Source organism: Pleuronectes platessa, chromosome 18 (genome assembly GCF_947347685.1).
Source record: "Pleuronectes platessa chromosome 18, fPlePla1.1, whole genome shotgun sequence".
NCBI lineage: Eukaryota > Metazoa > Chordata > Actinopteri > Pleuronectiformes > Pleuronectidae > Pleuronectes > Pleuronectes platessa.
In genome coordinates, this window is record NC_070643.1 from 19,369,500 (window position 1) to 19,392,911 (window position 23,412).

The window sequence follows — 23,412 nt, forward strand, 5'->3', positions numbered from 1 at the left end:
TAATATTTATTACAAAACTTAAATCAGGAATGTTGAACTGTTCAGTCGTATAAATGGAAACTTGGCAACACAGTTTTCAGTTCTCTGACAAAATAATTCTTTATTAAATGTATTTTTACATCTCAGGGTTCACGTGTAAGAAACAGCTCGTGTGTATTGAGATTCCTGGGAGGAAAAGAAAAACCTTTTGTCTCCAGGGCACAGCTGTCTCCACAGGCTTTACATGTATGTGGTTGTAGATTATGGTTCAGATTATTTTCACTGGTGTAAATAGTTAAGATAAAAAGCATTTCAGTCTCAGTCTGAGGAGGGAAAGTTACACAGAAAAAACATATAAATGGAAACATAATTTGACCTATTTTCAATTTGAGAGCTTTGGTGTCTTTTCATCTCTTTACACAGAAAAACCAGGACACATTGTCAAGGTCAGAATCATAAACTACATAAAGATGGACAAGCAAATCCACATTGACCAAAAATACAAATACGCGTCAGTTTGATGATGGTTTCTGTCATTTTAAGTGGTTTTATCAGACAGAAGTCTGCTCAAGTGTTTGTTTCTGGGAGGTTTTTATAATATAAAACATTTTAAACAACACATCAGCTGGGCTTCATTAATGGCTGTGCTAGTTTATTTCCATAGTGCTTCTTCATTTTCAAGGTTTTAAGTTGAAAACGCACTGTTTGTCCATCGGCAGCAGTTTGGTTTCACTTCACCATCATTGTCTTCTTCAGGTTCCGCATGCAGCTCAAAGCTCCTGTTTCATTCCTCATCACGTCCCCGATCTCCTGTTTACAGAGGGGACACCGCTCTGCCACGGCGCACAGAGCTTCCTCTAGCGCCCCCTGCGTGTGCTTGTCAGCTAGTGCGCTACACTGGCCCAGCATGGCCAGTGTGTGCTTGAGCCAGCCTTCCTCTCTGACCAGCGTGGTGATCCAGGGCTGAGCACGGACGCAGCCTCCCAGGGCCTGCAAGCCCAGCCTCCAGAGCTCGGCGGCCTCATCCCAGTTCTCCTCCCAGCTGACGCTCACCTGAACCAGCTTGGTGCTGGATCCGGTGTCCAGGGCGCCGCGGAGGAACCGGAGAGCTGAGGAGAAGAAACGCCTCTGGCTGGCTTCCACTGATCCTTTGAGAAACAACAGATAAAAGTGGAGTTCAAGGTTTCTGAAGACTCAAAGCTGCAAACAGCTGATATTTTAAATTTGTGGAGTTTTCTAGCCATTAAAACAAGAAGTTTGGAAATGCTAATTGTTCTTTCACCTGTAGGAGCTGATCTGAGTCGACCAATCATTAGCCCCAAAGTGCACATATTCGCTGCAAGGACGAGGAGGCGGGGTTTATGCACCAACACAGGAAGTGCTTCACTCAGCAAAGCCTCCAGAGTTCTGAAACATGCATCCTTCCTAGAACACAGAGAAACAAAGAAGTTAGAAACTACAGAATTACTTCATTTACACCCCAGGGTTCAAATGAGTATTTGATTCGAACGTCAGCTCGGTACCTGACTCTCTCTGGCTCTGTGACGGTGAAGTTGAGGAGAGCTGAACAGGCCGTCTCCATGCTGGGATCCCTGCTGGACGCCACCCCACCTTTCCCCTTGAGGGAGTTCCAGCTGTGGGTCAGAAAGTCCACCAGCAGGGCCGGGGTGTCGAGCGTGAGCAGCACCTTCCTGGGACCTTCCTCTGCCGACAGGTGGCACAGAGCTGGGAGGAGATACCTGGAGAGATGAAGAAATTTGTCTTGAAAGCCCTGGGACACGAGACCAGTATAACCTGTCCTCGAGTATGTTGTTTTAGCTCTAAAATTACAGATTTTTCATTATCATCTTTACCTCAGAGGTTCTCTGCCCGTCCAGGGCCCCCTCTCCTCGGAGAAAGACATCTCGGCCATCCAGTCAGAGAGGCCCTCCTCGGGGCTCTCCCCCCGCATGTGGCTTTGGACGTAGCCGATCAGGAAAGGCAGCAGTCCAGTCACTTCCTCCTTCAGACAGGACGTCTCCTCGGCCAGCCATGAGCACAGAGAGCGGAATGTGGCGAAAATGAAAGGGTCGCCGTATTGACTCGGATCCACCTACGAGCAATAGAAGAGAACAGGAAGAGTGTCACTTCTGAGGAAGCTTGAGTTTTTACAGTGCAAAGAGCTTGTTTCATTACAGGGAGAGACTGGACAAATGACATTATCATGTTAAACATTTGTCTTTTGTAATTTCATCTCCTACTTTTAATGGTTAATGGTATAAAAAAGAAGCTCAAACTTCATGCTCTCACCTGTTGCAGGTGGTAAATCACAGCGGAGAAGGCCTCCTGCAGGACAGTGAGGATCTGCTGGCTCTGCTGCAGGCTGAGCGAGGACACGGAGCTCGGAGGAGGTGCAGCGCTCTGAGTCAGTGCTGGACTGCAGGCCTGCTCTATAGCAGCCTCCATGATTCTGTAACAGCCTGAGAATAGAAAGAAGAGTTCTAAACAGCAGATAGAGATGGAGATGTGTTATATAATAAGTTCGTGCGCGTCAACCTCAGACAGGCATCACATTTAACTGCTGTGTTCACTGATCTGTGAGCTGTGAACAGAATAGGTGGTAAGAACAATGAAACACACTACCTGTGAGTGTGTGCTGCAGCTCTGGGCTCAGCTCGTTGCCGGGCGGCTCCTCCAGGCCCATCCTGACCTCCACGCAGGCCCGGTTCACCAGTAAGCAGCAGGTCTTCGGGGGTCCCACCTGCTCCCACCCGTACAAATCCAGCAGACACGCACTGAGGACCAGGATGGGCCTGATCTGCCTCGGTGTCAACTTCGACTGCATCATGGGTCTTAAAGTCCCCCACACACGGCTCACGACTCCCTTCAGCTCATCACTGGCTGCGGCCAATCCCACTGGGGGCAGGAACTGCACCAGCTGGGAGCACCTGTCCAGTCGGGTCTGCTCTGTGGACTGACAGAAATCTTTGGAGAGCTTCTCCAGCAGGGCGTGAAGCTCGGCGGGGTGTTTACTCCACGCTTTGTCCTTGGTTCTGCCAGAGAGGAGGCAACCCAGCAAGGGGAGCCCCTGCTCACGGCTGAAAGTCTGGTTTTGTTCCACTGCTTGACACAGAGCAGGAATGGCCCCTCTGCCCAGCAGCTGGTCAAGACCCCTGGGTAAAGCACACACTGCCGTCAAAACCTGGTAGCAGTCGGCAGCCATGGCCTTATCGAGACGGGGACATGGGGGCGTTTCTGTTTTCACTCCGTTTGATTTGCTGCCGTCATCACCATTTTGTTTACTGGCATTTCTCTCCCCTGCTGATTTTTCCACTTTGGCAGGATTACTCTCTGGACCTGAACTCTCTTCTGCTTGTACTTTACTATCTGCATTCTTCCCTGTCTCTCCAGCTGGTTTCTCCTCCTGCTCGTTGGATACAGGACCATTTGCTAAAAGGCCCAGCAGGAGCGGGATGGTGGTGAGGAGCTGGGGATGGGAGGCCATGTCTGGGTCTGTGCTCAAGGCGGCCAACAGAGCTGTGCCCAATGAAAGGAGTTCATGTGGGGGCAGACCTGAGCTCTCACGCCCTCTGACTGCTGTCACCAGAAGCCGGGCGGGAAGGTTGAGTCCCACGGCCTCGAAGATACGTCTCAAGGTGGGTTTGTCCAGTTGGCTCGCCGGGCACAGACGAGTGATCTAAGACAAACAAAGGAAACAACAAATTAAGATAATGAGGTATGCCTTCAATCCAATAGGATACACAAGATCTCAACAGTTTTGTGGAGGGCTGGGACATGACCAACAAATACAATTTGAATGATTGAGCTTTCCTATTTCAACCATAGGAAGTACTTATGCTCACAAAGCTGTGTGATTTTATTCCTTGAAATGTTTGTAGTGTTTCTGAATAGAGATGTTAATAGTTAATCTTATTTATAATGAATATCCGAGGAAGTACAAACAAGTGTTTAGAAACCATGACAGATTAAACTCCGACATTATCAGCATCAGTGGTGACGATGACATTTAAAAAAGGTATAAAGTAACTAATTACAAATACAGGTATAAAAAAGGTAGTTTACGATATGAGAATCACTCATCCAATGTTTCTCTATGGGTTTAAATCCCCCTGGCTATGATCAGTCAGGATAATAAACACACTGGGAGTAGTAACTACCATATGGTGATGGATCCACACATGTTAGGACTCACCAGCAGAAGAGCAGCCAGCGTGTGGCTGTCGTTTTGTGCGTGTCTGAGAGTATGAAGACATCTTTCCAACACGTCTCTCTGAGCATCAGTCAAAGCGGCTCCACCATCCCTCTCCGAGCCTCCTCCATCTCCTCCATCTTCTCCCCCGGCTCCCTGCTCCTCTTCCCCGGGAGGCTCGCAGCTCACGACGTCGGCACCTTCCGCCATCACGACCTGGAACACGATTAAAGAAAATAAGAAGTACGTTAAGCTTTAGTTTGAAATAAGATTTTAAAAATACATATAGTATCAGCAGGTCCACGTCACTGAGTGCGACATGCGCAGCCATATTTATTCGGTACTATTATTTATGCCATTGTTGAGTCTCTCTACGCAAAGGTTGATTCAAGGCTTTAAAATGAAACGGTAACGTTCATAAAAATAACTTACCTTAAAAGAAATAACCTCTCAGACTCCTCTGCAGCTCGTGGACACCAACCCGGAAGTTGACGGTCAAACTGAATCCACAAGCAGCCAATGAGAAGGCTCGGACAATGTCAGCGAGCCAATCGCAGCCGGGATAGTTGGAAGGCGGAGGCGCCATTTTGGTTCGTCGGAGAAGCGACGTCACGTTAATATTTCGAGCACGGATATACTGTTATTATATTATTTAATTAAAAAAATGTTGTTTCAAGTATAATTGGAATATTTATTGTATTCATATTAAAAAATATTTAAGTAAAGCGAAGTCTCTCGACATTGACAGCAGTTGGAAGTAGCGAGATTAACCGGGACCTTTAGGAGGTAACTAGGATTAAAATAAGCGTCTGTGTGATATAATTTTTAACTGCGATTGATTATTTAATATTTTATTTAATAAAAAGTGTAATTTAGGTCAAACGTCAACGCCTTATTTTGAAAATCCAGCCACCGGAAGCGCTGCGCATCTCTCATATTGGCTTGACAGCGGTGACACAGGCGCATCAGCTGGTCGAGCGGAGCGGGACTCGGACCTGCGGCACACGGGACAACAACAGCGACGACACGGCCAACGACCCGAGGAGCACCAGCCTCCTCCACCGCCTCCTGCTCCTCCTCCAGCCGCCTCCTGCTCCGGTGAGTCCCCGGTTCTTCTTCTCGCCGCGTCGTGACACTTGCGGGGTTTAAAAGAAAGAAAAAAACGCGTGAACCCTCCCGCATGGTTTGTGTTGGAGGAGGATGCCAGCAGCTGTTAGCCTCAAGGTGCCCCGCACGGCAGCGGCGATCCCCGGGTTACACGGGCCGGTGTGGCTGCTCAATGGCTCGGCGGCTCGGTGTCAGGACGTCGGTCTGAATCCTCCACATGATAAATCAAATGGCTCCTGATGGATCCCAGCGTCCCGTGTGTGTACATGTTTGATCGTGCAGCTGCAGCCGCCGGCCTGTGTTCACTGATCCGTCCGCGAGCGAGGAGATAAGAAGCGTCCTGAGAGGAGAACACTGCCTGGCTGCTGCTACTGCTGCTAAGATACATAATGTACGAACCCTCCATTTTGGCTCAAATATCTCTGGATATCATCCCACTGCAGTTCACTCGTGCAGCTCATTAGACTGAGAGACACTCATTTAACCTTTAGTCAATCAGCCAGTCAGTCACTCAATTAGTCAATCAATTAGTCAATCAATCAATCAATCAATCTAATAGAATGAGGCTGTAGTTAATTATATAAATAGATGCCCCTATAACTTCTATTGTTGTTACTTATTTTGAGCAATGAACTTTCCTCTTCATCTCTAATATGAACCGAGTACACACCCACCTCTTTTTCAACGTGAGACTTTAACAAGCTTATTGGTTCTTAAAGGGAAAGTTCACCCACAAATGAAAATGCACTCATGATCTGCTAACCACTGTGCTGGCGAAGGGGCGGGTTAGGGGTTAGAGTCCATAAAACACTTAAGGAGCTTTGCAGCCAAATTGACGACCATATACGTAAATACTGTAAATGAGCTGGAGTCAGCTCTACAGGCTCATTTCCACTGTTCCATGTCCGTATAGCTATAACAAGGCAACCTGAGATATAACCCCCTATATTATATTATTATGGATATCTCGGTCGTTATTCCTTTGCATTACATTCAAGTTAAGTGTGCATCAAAACCCTAATATACAACACGACGGATATCAAAGAAAAAAAGTAAAGAAAATATGATCTGCTTTTCATTTCATTTCAGTTTCTTCTTTATTTTTCCATTTTACCATGCATCAGAACAGAATGAAAACCCCCATTTAGAAAGAAGTGAAAACAGAACAGTCAAAACCAAGAAATGAAAACCAGGTGTGTGAATGACATGAAGAGAAGGAATGAAAACACTTAAACACGTTTATTCTGTTAAGTGCATTTGATGTTTAACTATTCCCGGAAGACAGAAATAAAAATACTGTGAATCGGAAAAAAAGAGATAATTATACAAAAAGCTGATGATTCATTTGGTGAAAAATCAATAAACAGTAAAGGATGAATTGAATATTTTCTTCAGTCAGAGTTTGTTCTCCATTGTAAGGTTACCTGACTGTAAAATCTCTTCTGAAATAACCATACACAGGGGATTATAGTATTGCCGTGATACTTGTATTGTATCCATTGAAATTCAGTCCTAGGATTAGAACTGTTGCTGCCGTGAAGGATGTGTCTGTTGTTGTCACAGCACAATGGAAGATCTATTTCTATTATTATTCATGTTTTGCAGAATTTCTCAAGGGGACTACTGGGAGAGAGAAGCAGATTTTCCCCGTTCGCTGCTGCAGCCAGAAGAAGTCGGGGGCGTGGGACTCCACACACCTGTCCGCTGAGAATCCAATACAGCTACTGGATGCTGCAACTGAGAACGAGAGAGGAAGAGGAGGAAGAAACAGTCAAAGAGAGAGAAAGAGAGAAAGAACTTGTCCTCCCCAGATACAAGAGGGGGGGGGGGGGGTGTTTGGTCACAGAGATCATTGTTCGGCAGAAGTTTCTCAAGGGAGAGCCGGCCATTGAAAAGTCTGTAATGGCTGAGCTGTCGTCAGCCCAGGTGACCGAGTGCACCTGAACAGAACTTGTTTATTACTGCGACTTCAAGAAAAGACCGAATCCTCTGAATCCTCTGAATCCTCTTTGCCTGGATTTTTATTTGATTCTGTTTTGGTGCTTTCACCTGGAAGAGAGAAACGAGCGCAGGAGAGCGAATGACTCTGATTTTTGGGACCGTCTGAGTCGAGCTGCTGAGGCTCGAGCCTCCATGGGCTGGAATGCAGATTCTCACATATGGAAACAGACTTTACAGGTTTGTGACAGCATTTCTTGTTTTATGATTGATGCACTGATACAGTCTACGATTTGTCTTGCTTCAGGATCCTCTCTGGTCTATTTCTTGCAATACATTTCCCGGTCTTTTAAGCTTGAGCTGTTTTTAGAACCCCTCAGAAAATGTCCTGACAATTTGGTCCAGATATTTTAAGTAAGCTTCTTCTTTCATATATGAAGAACACAGCAGGCGCACGTCCACAACAACTGGACAATGTCTGCAGCGTCTTTGTAGAGCAGCAGGAGCCAAAACATGTCGTTTACATTCTCCTGTGGAAACCATGTGTTTTTGTTTACAGCACATCGATATCACTGTTCTTTCAAAACGGCGTGTTTCTAGATCTAGAGCAGTTAAAGTTCACTTTCACAGTTGTTAGAGATTTACAGTATTTCCAGCTTAGACGAAAACATGTTTTCATTAAACTCCAGAAGTTATCAGCTGCAGTAAAGTTGTTATTCAGCAAAGGATTGTGGTACTTGTATATTGTAAATACTGAGCTAGAGAACATGATTCCCGACCATAAGCCCTGTTTCCCCCATAGAAGTCGTTTATTATTCTTTTCTGCTGCCAGAAATTTAAGAGGGGGAACAATTTCTCTTACTCGGACCAACTCCAGCTTCTTCTCACCAAATAATCTTCAACAGTTGCGTGTTCCTGAATATACCTTTTAATATCTCAAGACAACAGGTTCAGACAAGCAGAGGAACAACAATCTGTGTCCGACATGTGACAAATTATCATCCGGTGTCGTTTCTAATCACTACCAATCACTCTGAAGTGAGAAACTTCCTCATCACACTTCCTGCACAGAAGCAAATTGAGTCATAGGAAATCAACTCAGACACTGTGATACTTTCTACTCTGCTGTCAAACTGGATAAAGGAGCTGTGGTGACATTTATATTGCATCACAGATTCATGTTCACCCTTTGAATCCTCCAGCCTGAACATTATTACCCACAGTGACTTGCATCATGTGACGAGGACGAGTGAGCGATGCATTGGTTTGATAAAACGACTGCTGTGATTATTGCATAGAAGAGAAACGTGTGCACAGGAGAGAGTGTTCTCCTACACACAGCCGTCCTCCATGTGTGCTTTATGAACACACCTGCTGGGTATTAGGCTGCAAGGCTCCGAGGGCCAGACGCATCACGATGAAGGACAGACTTCACAATGTGCTGAGCCGTGTTTTCGTCACACAAGGCTGAGTGATTAAAACCCTGTGACTGAAGTATGTAAATTAACTTTATCTTATTTTTCTTCTTGGCTTCCGTTCTGCTTGAGCTGCTGGTGAAACGGAAGGTGTTCACAGGGCGTGAGTCATGTGAAGAGTCACTGTCAACAGGATACTGGCACCAGTGCTTCGTAATGACTTGTTGTATTTGTTTTGTCATCAAACGAGGAACCTTTCCTGTTCTCTTCTCTGTGGCACTTTGAAAAAAGGAGTGTTTGTATTCTGCAGGTCTGGGAATTGGAAAAATTCGTTTCTATAAATAGTATCTGACTTGATGAAAATCTGTGTTTCATCTCGATCCTCATGTCGTCGAAGTAACTGTACAGTTTAAGTAAAGTTCCTCTGCTCTGTTCTCTCTGGGGAGCATGACTGTTTGATGGGTTGTAGGTTTTCTAAATTCCTCACACTGCTTCTATGTGTAGCTGAACCACTGTTGACTGTCTGAATTCAAAAATAGAGGCGGAGGGGAAAAAACAGAATGATTCATATCAGAGGGAGATCACAATAAACTCTGCCCCATTGTTAGATAAAGTGTAACTCAAGATGTCAGGATCTGCACCAAAATGCTGACACATACACGTCCGTCGGGTGAGGGTTAGCGCTGATGAAAACATAACCTCCTTGACCGATGGGGAAATAACATGATCAACATGTTAATTAATGTTTCTCTCTTTGTCCGCCTCTCTCCAGGACTGTGTTTGAGCAGCTGAGCCTGTGAGGGACCTGGAGGCGGCCATGTTGGATCTCTTCCTCAGAGCGCCGGTGTTGACCCGTCTTCGCCCGACGACTTGCAGCACCACCCTGCCGACCTAAGCCCTCTCTCTCTCTCTCTCTCTCTCTCTCTCTCTCTCTTCCTGCATTCCTTTGCTTCCTCCGCCTGGTCGGGAGAAAGGTAAACGAAGTGGTGTGTTTTTAGTGGGCGTGCTTGATTTCTTTGTGCAGACTGTTTGAGTAAACCAACTGTAGATCCTGCTGATGAGGTGGAAGTCTCTAGACTACACGGGGGGGGGGGGGGGTCAAACCAGGTGTCAAACTTACTGTGATGAAATAAAATCCCTAAAATCACTTCACTTATTTTGTGCACTTAAGTTTGACATTATTGGCTTTATTCCCCACTGCTTATTTTATTTAGCATTGATGGTCCATTTCTTTTAAATGAACTTGAACCCTTTAAGTTAGAGGTATGCTCTTTAGTTTCTCTAGAACTACCTTTTTATAAAGTTGGATGTTCATCTTTTTCCTCGGTGTCTAACAATATTGCATATATCTGTATCTTAATCGGCTCGTTCCAGCTCTGAATAGGAAATATACCTGATGTCTCAGTAACCCAATCCTAATCCTACCCTAATACTGCTTGATAGCATTATACTGTAGCAGTTAAGAAGGCTGCTCCATGATCCCTGCTTTGTTTGTTTTAGAAAAGAGACAAACAAAGGCGGCAGGATCACGCCCACAATGTGTGAATGTACTCAGCATGACTGCATTTCGGAATTAAAGGTGGTGACGCCCGTCGGTCCTCCAAGGCCATCTCCTCCTTTCACACTGGTTTGGATCTGTCGCTTCCTCCGCTGCTGCTTCAAAGCCAAATCTAAGATGACCCAACTTTTCATATTTGTACCTCGTATATGGGCACATGTTTGCATCATTTGTCTAAAAATGAAAGTGTTGTATATTGAGTAACTTTGAGACTTAGAAATTAATAAAGCGTTTGTTGGGTTTGACTGATGTTTGTCTGGAGTTTGCAGCGACGGACTCATCAGAGGACGAAGTGCACTCATGTCCTCCTGTTTGCTCTTTGCAGGTCCTTTTAAGGAACATGTCCTATGCACACGACCACACGCTGCTCACCTGGAGCTCACCTCACCTCGCCCTCCTGCCGCTGACCTACCTCTGGCTCCTGGCTCCAGCCACAGGTAAAGCAAATCATCCGCCAGCATGAACTCAGCAGACAAACACACACTTGTTGACCGAGGACTGATAAAGAAACACGTCTGTGTCTTTTTTATATCACCAGTGCTCATCTGCACAGGAGATACACACACACCTTTGATTACTCAGGGTGGGTCTTCATCCGTCTTAGAATGCGATTATGACGCTCGCATTGTTTTGGATTATTAGTCTGTATCTACTGTACCTCCAAACTGAGGCCGGCACACAAAGGATTGTTCAAATCCCTATTGTGAGTGTGAGTGTGTGTGTTTGTGTGTGTGTCTGCTTTCAGATGCCCCTCCACTCTGTGGGCTACAATGTGAAACCGGACAATAAGGGCCTTGTGGGTTGACACTGTGTGTGTGTGTGTGTGTGCGTGTGTTCAGGGTTAGGGGACAGAGGAACAGTGGACAAGGGGTGGGATGACACCCCCTTCTCAAACAAACATTAGCGCTTTTGTGTGTTTTTGTGTGTGGCAAGACCTGTGTTTTTCCTGCCTTGAGTTACACTGAAACATCCCATAAAGTCACCCCTGGTCTAGTGTTTCTATGGGAGCAACATTCACTGGTTTGGAAGTCTCTTTAAAATATTTAGAGGTATTGTGATTTCCTGTGTTTACAGAACACCAGGGTCACAAGTGGTAATTTCCAAAGACGTGCAGATTAAACATATATGTAGTTGCTCCCTTGTTTTATTTCTGAGGCCACTAACGATCAATCAGGGCTGAAATCTTCAGGTTAAATTTTTTTGATCTACTGCAGAACTACCAGCCCTGTTTCTATGCACCTCTGTTGATTTAATTAGCAGAATCTTAATAAGGGCAGATGAATGTACTGTTTTAAATCGGTTACAGTATCTGTAAAACCGAACAAGTTCCAAATATTGGAATTTATTAATTCACAGTGACTCTGCTTCAATACCTTCATCCTGGGCTGTTACTGTCAGTTTGTCATCTGCTGTGGACACTGACTTAATGGTGAAATCTAACCTTCCATTTTACACTCTGTGCTCTGTTATACAAGCAGCTGTTTTATTGTCCTTGGCTGCACAACAAAGGTCTCCTCTGGAACATTGGATGGATTTAACTAGTTTGATATAAATAGGGCTGGAATCAGAATGGTTTTATCAACCGAAGTAAGGATCTTGAAGAGGAAACCCACACAGGCGCTTAGCAGCTGAATGTCTCAGTTCACTGCACTGCTGATATGAGTGGGACAGTCGGGCTCAGCGGGTGGAGTTGTGTGCGTCCTGCTTACTGTGCTTTGGGTTTTAATCAGCATCTTGTTTTGTCAGGGAAAAGGTTCACTTCCTCTTTCAGCTGCTGACTTGGCTGACTGCTCAAACAGAGGCCGCATGTCGGCCTTTCTGAGAAACGTTCAGCCAGAGCCTAATCTGTTAAGTGTCACTGGTCAGGAGCTGGAATTCACTGTGGGTTTCACTTTGCCCTTTTGCCTGCAACGTTGCCAAGAGTAGTCAACAATGCCCCTGATTGATATGAACAAGTGAAAGCTTGCAAAGCGCTGCAGTAGCAGGTCCATGGTCTCTTTGATCAAACTACATGCATCACAAACATCTTTAGAATCTCTAAAAACTGTTCTTCTCCCTTTCACCACCAACTTCCTTTCATGTCATCTTAATGCAAAGAGATTGATCTCTTCTGAAATTGTCATTGTAGTTATGAGTACAGAACATCGTCCCCCTCCCCTGGCTTCTGTCCTGCTCCAGGTGTGTCAGCAGATCTCTGCCGGGTGACCGGCGGCGTGCTGGGGATCCACTGGAGCAGCACCATCAGCGTGGGTTGGCGCCCTCTAGCAACTGGCAGAGCCGGGGCGACGTGTTGGGAGTCCTGCTGCTTAGAGCCGAGCTGCGATGCCGTGTGGAGCCTCGGTGGGCACTGTGTGCTCCTCAGATGCTCCCTGAAGGGGGGCTGCCTCATCTCCATCCTGCCCCAGCCCCACCAGGAGTCTCTTGGCTTACTGCAGCTGATCTCCAAGGTATCGCTACGGCTCTCTGTGATTTTATTAATCGGACCAATTTCCTCATCGAATTGTTCTGAAAGAGAAAGAGAGCACTGGTACTGGGGCCTGGTAACAGCAGCATTTTTGATATTCATAGAAGAGAGATATATTGGTATTCCATAAAAGTATCTTTCTGAAATTCTCTGTTTTCTGTAACTTTAAGGGTCCCATCACAGCGAGACGCAGACAGGCTCGCAATGCACCGCAAACAGGAAGCCACCCGCCGCACACAGGACACCTCAATGACACGGTAACATCACAGAAGGTTCGTCCTCACCCTCATTCTTAGAATCACACTGATTGTTTGGTCAGATAAAGGTGTGGTGGAAGTAGATTTGATTTTATAAACCTACAATTCTGATCTGTCTCTACAGGAAAGTTCAAAACTGGAAACAGATCATCCAACTCATTCTGTACCCAGCACCACCCCCCTTCTTCAGAAGCCCCAGAAGAACCTCAGCCATTCAACCAATGGGAGTTCGGACTCCTCTGAGGTTCAATCACCAATTAGCTCGACGACACCGCACAACACTGTTGATACTCCTCCGTCTTCCAATGGCAGTGATGTCATCTCACCCACAGCGACTGAGGCTGCCACCATCACCACTACAACACAGGCTGGTAAGCTAATGTCAGAGGTCGCCTAATTCCAGCAGATTCAGTAATTTGTCTGGTCTCCGTTTATTAATCATGAGCTAATATATATATTGTTACATGGCTGTAGCTGTGCAGCCTTGACTTTCAGGTCAAAAACCTCCTTTTACTGTCCCTTCTTGTCAAAACAAAGATGGACTTTGCCCACAGGTTTTATGGCAGAGTGCACAGATGTTATTTTTCCCAGATGAAAGCAGCAGCAGTGTGAGCGTGAAGCCAAACGAGTGTGATCAATAGGAATGTGCTGAGGCCTGCCAGGCTTCTACAAACAGGAATGACTTGAATGATCACTTTCTCTCTCCCCCTGAAGGACAATTTCTTTCTCCACCGATTTGACCTTTACTGGAAAAATGGCAAACAAGCTAAAACAATGAGCATAACTTCAGAGGAAATCTGTCGAGCCTTTAAGTGGCAACAGATTCACCAGAATAAATAACAAGCTGAGCTGGTTTTAAAGTAAACAGAGGGCGCCGGTTTAGAAGGAGCGTAGACTTTTAACAGTAGGTCTGTTAAACTAATTGTGTAGTTGTTATATCCGGTGATTTGGATTTTATTCTTTGATAGTGGAATAGCAAAAAAATCCTTTCTTGTAGTTCCCCTAAAACTCTATGGAATTACAGCAGTGGGTGAATTACAGGAGCTCATTTTCAAAAATGCAGCTTTATGGTTAACTATGAGGAAACAGAAACAAGCAGTAACTGCAAGACACAGTCTCACCTCTCAAGCTGTTTCCTGTTTACACAACTTCTAGAGATGGAGGAACATTAAAGCCCAGTTGTATTCTTCTTTTTGTCCACCTGATAATTGTAATTTCAGTGTCCGACCTCCTTTTTAGCTCTGTATTTGGTCTCCACCAGCTCCTCAGGAAAATATCTCTAGATAAAAGATCTGTGATTCAAAGATCGGTTGATTAATTCGCCATTTTCCAAGCTTTTGTTTGCCGTGCCAACTTTGGCGGTCATCATGCTGCCATTTTGGCAAAGTGTCTGATCCTGTGTTGTCTTCCCCGGCAGTGAGGGAGCTGGTGGTGTCAGCGGGGGAGAGCGTGGAGGTGACGCTTCCCCGCAGCTCGGTCGAACTCAACGCCTTTGTAGTCCCAACATCACCAGAAGGTGTGTGAATATTTCTTCTTACACGTTTTCTCATTAAAACTGATTTATTTTGGCAATCGCTGATGCATGCAGATCTATTTTTATTAGGATTATTATTGTTGCCCGTCTAGTTTGTAAATGGTTAGAACATAGTTTGACTTGTTGTCAATGTAGCTTAGGGGCAAACGCTCATTTAGTGTTGTGTCACATGTCAATGAGCAATGAAATTCAACCTGCTTGACAGTTGTATCCCTGAGTCACCATCAGCATTCCGCTTGTCGTACTAAACACCTGCCAGAGATATTTGTTTTCAATCCAGACTGGAAAGAGATTATACAGTTACCAGGAGAAATGCTCGTTATCATTTTGTTAATCCTTTGATCCGCTCCCTTGACGAGCTCCTATACCAGAATCTTTCATCCGGATATAATCCAGATTTTTGCATGACCAGTTTTGTTTAATGTCCTGGTTGATTTTAATGTTGCTGCTTCTCTACAGGGACAGACTATGCATTTGAATGGCGTCTGATTACACATCCCAAAGATTACAGCGGGGAGGTGGAAGGAAAGGACAGCAAGACGTTAAAGCTCAGCAAGGTACAGAACGCAGCTCACGTATTCATATTCAGCTTCACTAAACACATCAGCAGAAGGTTTTACGTGTGTATGAAGGACACAGAAAGGTCACTCCCTCTTTGTGCTCTCCCTCTCCCTCAGCTGACGGTGGGCCTGTATGAGTTTGAGTTGACGGCGGACGGGGACGGGGCTCACGGAGAAGGTTACGTCAATGTCACAGTCAAACCAGGTGAGGTCCAACATTCAGCATTGTATAAAAAATCTCATGAATATTCTAATGGCCCCAAAAGCTGTTCGCAGGAGTGATTTGTTAATGGGTTCCTGTTCAAAACGAATCAAGGTTACTGCAGATATGAAATAACCAAAACACAAGCAGGGAGCTTGGAGAGTGCATAGCTCTGCCAAGAGGGACCTGCTGGAAAATACTGGATCTGCCCTTTATTCACATCTCCTGCAGAATTAAATGGGTTCTTCTCTGGCTCATAACCCACCTCTGATTCATGGAAATTGTTTGGGTCGTTTTTGCTGATGAAAACATAACGTCCTTGACGTAGGTCAATATACCTGCCTGTTGTAAATGGCACATTATTTAGCTTTGATTGCCATAACACAAAATTCTCGCAAAATTCCACACCAATATAATTTCATAACCAGGAATTTGAAGGCCAATTCATTGTGAATTTATAAAATTCTACAAAAACAAATTTTCTGGCTGTTACTTAACTTCGTAACTTATGGCCAGTGACTAATCATCGTTAGACACTGCTCCAATATCCAATCATCTCGATCGCACCCTGGTGGCTGGTTGCAGTATAGGTCATAAACCCTGTGTCCTCCCATGTTAGTGGATGGGACAAAGGACATGCAAATACATTTAGCTTAAAAGAGGTTTTGGTCATTTTAGGAAGTTCTCATCACACTGATGTATGTTCACATATCCATGTTTCTGTGAAGTTCGAAAGTCTTCACTACAAATATAAACTGCCACTTGACTGTTTGGCAAAGAGACTCACATCACACTCGTATCACACTTGTGCAAAAGGACTTCAGGCTATTTACTGCAAGGCTATGCTTAATTGTTTCTGTTGTTTTGTCCACCCACAGACGGCTGTGACTAATATTTGTAAACGAGACGGATTCATCAGGAGTCAGTGAACAGTCCACGCCTCCTGTTATCTGAATAAACTCAGATCCTATTGCTGGGAGACAATGCTGCTTTCCACCAACAGTCACGGTTATAATCTAATTTCTTGTTTTCCGTCGGACAGAGCCGCGGATAAACAAGCCGCCTGTTGCCATCGTTTCCCCAAAGTTCCAGGAGATTTCTTTGCCGACCAGCTCTACGGTGATAGACGGCAGCCGTGAGTCTCCCACATAACACACAAAGACAGATTTAACACAAGCTGAGGCATAATAACATCTCGTCTCTCTTGTTTCCAGAGAGCACCGATGATGACAAGGTGGTGGCTTGGCTGTGGGAAGAAGTCAAAGGTCCCCTGAGGGAGGAGAAGGTCTCTGCCAACACCGCCATCCTCACCCTCAACAACCTGCTGCCTGGGAACTACACGTTCAGGTACAGGTGGACCGCACTTCTCTCAGACTCAAGTTAAAGTTACTAACACTCTGGTTACAAGCAAATCAAATGTATGATATTATAGAATTTCTATTCTGTGTTTTATTTAATGTGTTGACTGTTGTTTTTCTCCCAGTTTGACCGTGACGGACTCGGACGGAGCCACAAACTCGACACTGGCCACGCTCTCTGTCCACAAAGCCAAGGACTACCGGCCTGTGGCCAATGCCGGCCCAAACGAGGTCTATAGCATTTTCCAATAATCATGGCTCAGTTCTTTAATGTACCTAAGTTGTTTTCTGCTCCCGGTGTCCAGAAGGTGATCTCTCCTCTTGCATCATTCAGGTCCTCCAGCTGCCACGGAACTCCATCACCCTGTACGGCAACCAAAGCACAGACGACCATGATTCCCTGTTGTACGAGTGGTCCCTCAGCCCGGAGAGCAAAGATAAAGTGGTGGAGATGCAGGTGAGACACTCGAGGACTCTGCCCATGATTTGAATTCACACCTGTCATCTTCTAAGTGCATGGTACCTAATGCTGGCGTCTTCTCAGGGTGTCCGGACACCGATCCTGCAGCTGTCAGCGCTGCAGGAGGGAGACTACACCTTCCAGCTGACTGTGACCGACTCATCCGGACAGCAGGAAACCGCCCAGGTCACGGTCATCGTGCAACCAGGTAAACGGCTGGGGGGAGGAAAACCCTGTTATTACTGCTGTCAGCAACTCTGTGAAATATATTTAGTTAATCAGCTCCTGAGGACATTACAGATTTATTTAGCCCTTTCCTTCTTTAGAGAACTCAATCATTAACTCACACTAAGTAAATTCTCATTAAGTCCCTCACTGATTTGAATCAAATGTTCTTGTTGGCGCATTTCTATTTCTCAGGGAGACAATTTAGGGATCCTTATGTGGAAAAAACTGAGTTAGTACAGTTAAATGTTGATCTGAACAATAATACGGATCTGGTGGAAGGAAATCCTGATGTTGACCTTGGTGGAGGAATGTGCTCGACTGAGAGCCACGTTGTGTTTGCTCAGCTGTCTGTATTGGTGCACCATTTTAAACTGCAACTTTATTAAACTCCTTATCTCCACATGTAAAACTCCACTTCCACAGGAGTGGATTTGCACTGAGTTAAACCTTGTTTGCTTTTCTCTCACTCACAGGCTTTATGCAAATACAGACATGAAGTGTGAGCAGCACACTGAGGGACAGTTATGATGTATTTGTACCTTTTTTTTAATGTGTGTAGCAGACATTTACTTAATACATTTAAAGTTTTTTTAAACTCCGTGCTGATATGTTGATTACACAACTTTAACACCGACTCACACATTTGGCTTTTCTATTTATTTTTCCGTTTTCATAACAGAACCATCTGTCCAATCAATCACCATCACTTTGTCGTTCCAAACAGATGACGTGTGTGTTGATTTGCATATAAAGCAGCGAAGTGAGATCCAATCAGAAGTTAGAGGCGTTCACTTGTGATCTGACCTGAGAAAGATGTCAATAGCAGGTTTGAGCGGCACCCTCCCTGTTTGGGAGGGGATGGTGTGTGTGTGTGTACATAACCCGATGAGTGTAGACTATTCACACTGGCGAGACAACTTCAGTGTTTAAACAGGACACGTGGCATTGACACACATCCACCTGCAAGGTCAGACTGTGTCCAACATGTGGGTAATACTATCTGAAAGAGAGCAGTTAGTGTACAATAGAGATTATAACAGAAATACTGATATGAAGGTATAGTTTTGTATATTTCCTGGATCTTACTGGTTTGTGTTATTAATTAAGAAGATTATTTTTGTGTTTCTCTTCCTCTTGCCTGCTCTATCATGTTATTTTCCATCGCCATTTTCGGTCTGCAGATTGTACAGTATAGATTTGTGGTGATTGAATTTTTCTTTCTGTCATTTCACCCTCCAGAAAACAATAAACCACCCGTGGCAGATGCAGGACCAGAGAAGGAGCTGACGCTGCCGGTGGACAGAACCACACTGGACGGCAGTAAGAGCAGCGACGATCAGAAGATCGCCACCTACCACTGGGAACAAACCAGGTCTGTTAGACACACGCTTAGGCACACACACATTCCTTATTGCAATGAAGCCACTATCTTATTTTCACTAAAGTTTCCAGTTGATGCTGTTGCTCTAACATTCATTAGAAAGCTCACATCAGAGCTGAATGAATCAATGGAGAGCTCCTTTTTAAAACCTTCTCTTCAAATATATTGAAGTGGAATTCAAACGCAGACAGATCCAGGTCAAAGTCCTTCCACAGAGTTATCTCCCTTCTGACTCTCTCTCGCTCTGTTCCTGTGCGTCCTTCAGTGGTCCTGATAATGTGAAGATTGAGAACCCAGACGCCGCCGTGGCCACGATGACGGGCCTCGAGGTCGGCAGGTACGAGTTCACCCTGACGGTGACGGATGACCGGAAGCTGAAGAGCACCGACACGGTCACGGTCATCGTCAGAGAAGGTGAGGAGGAGCTTGTGTTTGTTCACTTTATCGTGTATCAGCATATTTTGAGTTGTATGTCGAAAAGGTCGTTTCGTATCTAACATCTTTTTAACAATGTTTTTCCACCAGAACTGGACCAACCGCCGGTGGCTCACGTCCTGTCCAGTCCACCTGTCTCACTGCCGGCCAGGACCGCCACTCTGGACGGATCTCACACCACCGACGACAAAGGCGGAGTCACCTTCCTGTGGACGAGAGACGACAGCAGCCCTGCGGCAGGAGTGAGCCACACTTTCATCTACTTTAATTCAGCTTTAACTAAATACTATAAAGTTTCTGTGAGATGTGTTTTACTCTGATCTTATTTCGCTTAATCTGATCTGTACATGGTAAATGGAGATTCATGGTCAAGTCTTTTAATCGCAATAGAAATATGTTTATATTAAAAATTTGTTATTGAATTTGGATGTTTCCATTGTTTGAAAATATAAGTTACAGGTTTAGTGTTTGTTTTTTTTGTTCCACCAGGACGTACTGAACAACTCTGACCACCAGGCTGTGCTGTTCCTTGGAAACCTGGTGGCTGGGAAGTACAGTTTCCATCTGTTAGTAACTGACAGCAAAGGACAGACCAGCACTGACAGGGGCACCTTGGAGGTCAAACCAGGTGAAGTGAACACACGTATAGACACACACTTTCACAATGTTGGAAAACAACTGTTTGCTTTTCTGTCTCCAGGTAGTTTTCTGCCTCCATTATTAAAAGGCTGCAGTTTCTATTCAAAAGTTTATCTTATAGTAGAATTTAAAAGAAAAAATATATAGAGAGGGAGACTGATTTTGTAACAGCCTTATTGTAAATAGAATTGTATCTCAAAAAGCCTCCTAGGTTGTTAACTAATAGTAAAAGAGTATTGTAGACTATATATTATATTTTCCTCCTTTAAACAAGTCTGGTTATACAAATGGTGCCGACACAGCAAGAGAGTCACAACCAACAGCAGAAGGTTGAACAGGTCAGTGTGCGACATACGGTGCTCAGACACACACACTCAGCCAGAAGCTAATCCATCGCTTGGTGCTCTGGCCTCTTTCCCAGATCTCACAGAGTCGGATGGATCCTGTTTTCCTCATTTCCTTGTTCCCTTTCCCTCCCTCTTCTCTTCTCCTCCACCCGTCCCACCTTTTTTCAAGTGCTTTTATTTTAAATCTCTCTTTCTCTGTGTCAGACATGTGGGAGCGGGACCTGGTGGAGCTGGTGTTGGAGGTCTCGGTATCGCAGGTCTCCCACCGGCAGCGGGACATGCTGCTGCGCCAGGTTGGGGTTCTACTGGGCGTGCTGGACAGCGACATCATAGTGCGAGAGATCCGTGCGTATAATGAGCACAGGTGAGTTGTAATAATAATACTAATAAATAAATCTGTAATACATGTAGTAGTAAAATTGATATTATGTCCAAATTCTCTCTCTTTCCTAATCCTCATATTAACAAGACACACAAATTAATCATGGAAATGGTTGGAATGATAGTTTCTTATTTTCCTCCTCAGCACTCGTTTGGTCTTCCTGGTGTCAGGCGGTCCGGGGCGCCCCCCTCTGTCCGGTCACAGCGTTGCACTTGGCCTACGCAACAAACTGCGCAAACAGAAGAACGACTTCCTCATTTACAAGGCTCGACGTGTGGACACAGTCAGTGAGTACCTGAAAAATACCATTATATACAAGGGGACGCACAACAAAAGGAGAGAGAGGATGTTCATTCGTTATTCTAAATACTGGATGTGACTATAGAGTCGGGAATATGAATGTCAGTCCAATGAAGGTAGATTTATGTTTCATATCACTGTGTCACCTCCTTCCTTCCTCTGCAGTCTGCCAGCTGAACTGCTCCGGCCACGGCGAGTGTGACTCGTTCACGCGGAGATGTGTGTGTCATCCTTTCTGGATGGAGAACTTCATCAGAGCTCAGCTCGGAGACGCAGAGAGCAACTGTGGTGAGAGGACCAGAACCTTAAATCTCATGAATTAATATATATATGTGTATGTTTATGTGCAAGTTTAGTTCCAGGCTCAATGAGACATATTTGATCTGCTCGTATGTTATTTTAATTCTGCTTATTGTTTTGCTTTCAGAGTGGAGCGTGCTCTATGTGACTATAGCATCTTTTATGATTGTGGTTGCAATGGCAACACTTGTATGGGGGATAGTGTGTTGCTGCAAAAGGTGAGTTCAACTTATAATGTGTATTTATATATTTGTGTTTTGGGGAGGAAGACATCAGAATTTTGAGATTGCACTCTACCTCTTTCTACACCACCACACCAACGGATGATGGAATATATGTGTTCTGTGTTTTTTCCCACTGGAAGACGAAAGAGCAAAGTGCGCAGGAGTAAAAGTCGATACAAGATGCTGGAGGCGGAGGAGCAGGACAGTCTGGAGCTTCAGCCGCAGAGAGTCGGTGAGACGCGCACACGACATCAACGCATGTTCCGACCTGTGAATAACAGGCGAAATCTCAAAAAGGTTATAGAAACTTCCACCGACGGATTCAATGTATACTTATAGATACTGTTTCTTATTGATTATTATACTTTTTTAATGCTGTTAAATTATTGTTAAATAAAAGAAACTGGATTAGTTTTGATCCATGTGTTTTGACTGTGGCCAAATACACCTTACATTTTTTGTTTCTCACATTTAAGTCTAAATGATGCATCAAAAGTAACAATTACGGCTCTAAAATATTGTATTGTCATGAATCTTTTTCTCCTCCCTGTGTTCCTGCACCATCACCCACCTCCCAGCCCGTATGAAGCCCGTCCCAGCCCCCACCTCCTCCGCGCTCATGCACTCGGACTCCGACCTGGACAGTGACGAGGGGCACGGCGGGGTCCCGTGGACGGACCAGGAGCGGGGGCACCTCCTGCGGCCCCAGAACGGCTCCCTGAGGAACGGCCAGGGGCCGGTCAGGGGCAAGAAGCAAAGAGAGGAGCTGCTATAGCAAGAGAGGAGGGGGGAGCTCACCACGGCCCTCGTACATCCCTCCTCCACCCCTCTGTTCCTCACGCTTCCTCTGCTTCTTTTGTTGTTCTTCAACACAAAAACCTCACACCTCTCATCCATGAAGACGGACAGCAGGACACCTGGATTTAGCAAAAGGGAGAGAGGGAAAAACATGCTGGAAACTTGTTGTCCCACTGGCACGGAAAAACACCATCATACTGGAATATCCCTGATTCCCACACTGATCCAACTTGGAGGGAAAGAACTAAAACGTTAAATGAGAATTCTGGGGGGAGCACTGTGTTTTGTATAAAATATAACATAGACCCCTACTATTTAACACACAGAGACAAAAAGAATGTACTGTCACCCTCTGACTGAGGAACGCGTTAGCTAGAGGCCGCGGGAGAGAACACTAGCCTGAGTTACACTTGACTTCCTGGATTTGATAAAACACACAAAAAAATAAACACTGCTGCGATGACACGAAAACCAGCCACTTGACACGCTCACTCCTCGCCTCTTGTACACGTGCATGTTCGCACACATTATGTTCGAGGTCGACCCGGTGCTACCAAACGGCGCCATGTTAAAACCAACTGTCGTCTCTGCTCTGGGGATTTTGTTTCCGAGAATCACGTGAAGGAAAAACGCAACAAAACCGCATCGGACAACAACAAAAGAAACTGTGCATGACAAGTCAGATTGCAGTTGTGGTACAATATGACCTTGGAATGACCGCCTGCATGTTTGTGTGGATTAGTTTGGCTGCTGTGGCGAAAGATGTGATCCTCAGCACAGTTTTTTTTTTTTTTTTTTTAATGTCTGTTATGAAACAACCCCAGGAAGAGTCGCCATGTTGTCAGTTATGGCGGTTTAGCCCAGAAGCACCGTGCTTTTATTGTGAAGGTTTTCTCTATGGATTAAATCCCTTGGAACACACACACACACACACACACACACACAAAGACTCACACACTGGATCACACAACGTTAATGAGTTTGCTCTCAGCGGGGGGGGGGGGGAGATAACGAGGAGACGGACATGAAGTTCACAGAAACGTCCCGACACTGTTTCCTCCATCATCTCATGTAACGACTGCTTGAACCTTGAAGACCACTCTTATTTTATTTTTAAACAAACAACCTTTACGCTGTGATTAAGTGTCCGTGCACTTTTGATTTCCTGTCAGGTTGTGTCTAACTTTGTCTCGTTGGTTGATCTGTGATGGTTTAAGTTGGAACTTCAGCTGGAAACAAACAACTTTGCTGCATTCAGTGTAGAAAACTTTGTATTTCCGTGACTTTAAAGATCAAATGAGCTGATGTGGTTTCTCCAACCTGCATGCAGCTCATGTCCTGAGGCCACTTCAGTGAT

General features: G+C 45.1%; 2 protein-coding genes across 6 annotated transcripts; one reads left to right on the plus strand and one right to left on the minus strand.

Annotated features, from left to right (window-relative positions):
* Positions 1-73: 73 nt before the first annotated feature.
* On the minus strand, positions 74-5,079 carry ncdn (neurochondrin). The gene is made up of 8 exons (XM_053447046.1): positions 4,601-5,079; positions 4,172-4,384; positions 2,602-3,655; positions 2,269-2,438; positions 1,833-2,071; positions 1,503-1,718; positions 1,262-1,404; positions 74-1,127 (listed from the first exon to the last, which is right to left on the minus strand). Exons 2-8 carry the CDS (start codon positions 4,376-4,378, stop codon positions 709-711), a joined length of 2,448 nt encoding a protein of 815 aa, XP_053303021.1. The 5' UTR covers positions 4,379-4,384; positions 4,601-5,079; the 3' UTR covers positions 74-708.
* kiaa0319l (KIAA0319-like ortholog) lies at positions 4,759-22,990 on the plus strand. 5 transcript variants are annotated; one of them, XM_053447040.1, is made up of 26 exons: positions 4,759-4,954; positions 5,045-5,266; positions 6,881-7,453; positions 9,401-9,602; positions 10,512-10,623; positions 12,365-12,633; positions 12,821-12,922; positions 13,032-13,277; positions 14,321-14,423; positions 14,901-14,998; positions 15,119-15,206; positions 16,246-16,338; positions 16,418-16,550; positions 16,687-16,792; positions 16,896-17,018; positions 17,106-17,229; positions 18,489-18,621; positions 18,896-19,044; positions 19,156-19,307; positions 19,555-19,693; positions 20,256-20,415; positions 20,578-20,720; positions 20,899-21,021; positions 21,161-21,251; positions 21,398-21,489; positions 21,836-22,990. In XM_053447040.1, exons 5-26 carry the CDS (start codon positions 10,527-10,529, stop codon positions 22,030-22,032), a joined length of 2,961 nt encoding a protein of 986 aa, XP_053303015.1. In that variant the 5' UTR covers positions 4,759-4,954; positions 5,045-5,266; positions 6,881-7,453; positions 9,401-9,602; positions 10,512-10,526; the 3' UTR covers positions 22,033-22,990. The 5 variants fall into 5 exon arrangements, with proteins under 5 accessions (XP_053303015.1, XP_053303018.1, XP_053303019.1 ...); XM_053447043.1 differs by lacking the exon at positions 4,759-4,954 and having other exon boundaries at positions 5,108-5,266; positions 13,032-13,278; positions 14,325-14,423; XM_053447044.1 differs by lacking the exon at positions 4,759-4,954 and having other exon boundaries at positions 5,108-5,266; positions 12,821-12,907.
* Positions 22,991-23,412: the final 422 nt, after the last annotated feature.

What these genes read in the sequence shown, in the direction of transcription:
- kiaa0319l (XM_053447040.1), top strand. Translation starts at nt 10,527, where the DNA reads ATGTCCTATGCACACGACCACACGCTGCTCACCTGGAGCTCACCTCAC. An exon ending in ACACGGTAACATCACAGAAG is followed by an intron (nt 12,923 to 13,031) that starts GTTCGTCCTCAC and finishes CTGTCTCTACAG; the next exon opens with GAAAGTTCAAAACTGGAAAC. An exon ending in TCGACGTGTGGACACAGTCA is followed by an intron (nt 20,721 to 20,898) that starts GTGAGTACCTGA and finishes CTTCCTCTGCAG; the next exon opens with TCTGCCAGCTGAACTGCTCC.
- ncdn (XM_053447046.1), bottom strand. Translation starts at nt 4,378, where the DNA reads ATGGCGGAAGGTGCCGACGTCGTGAGCTGCGAGCCTCCCGGGGAAGAG. An exon ending in GCTGCAGCACACACTCACAG is followed by an intron (nt 2,439 to 2,601) that starts GTAGTGTGTTTC and finishes TTCTATTCTCAG; the next exon opens with GCTGTTACAGAATCATGGAG. An exon ending in TGATTTACCACCTGCAACAG is followed by an intron (nt 2,072 to 2,268) that starts GTGAGAGCATGA and finishes TATTGCTCGTAG; the next exon opens with GTGGATCCGAGTCAATACGG.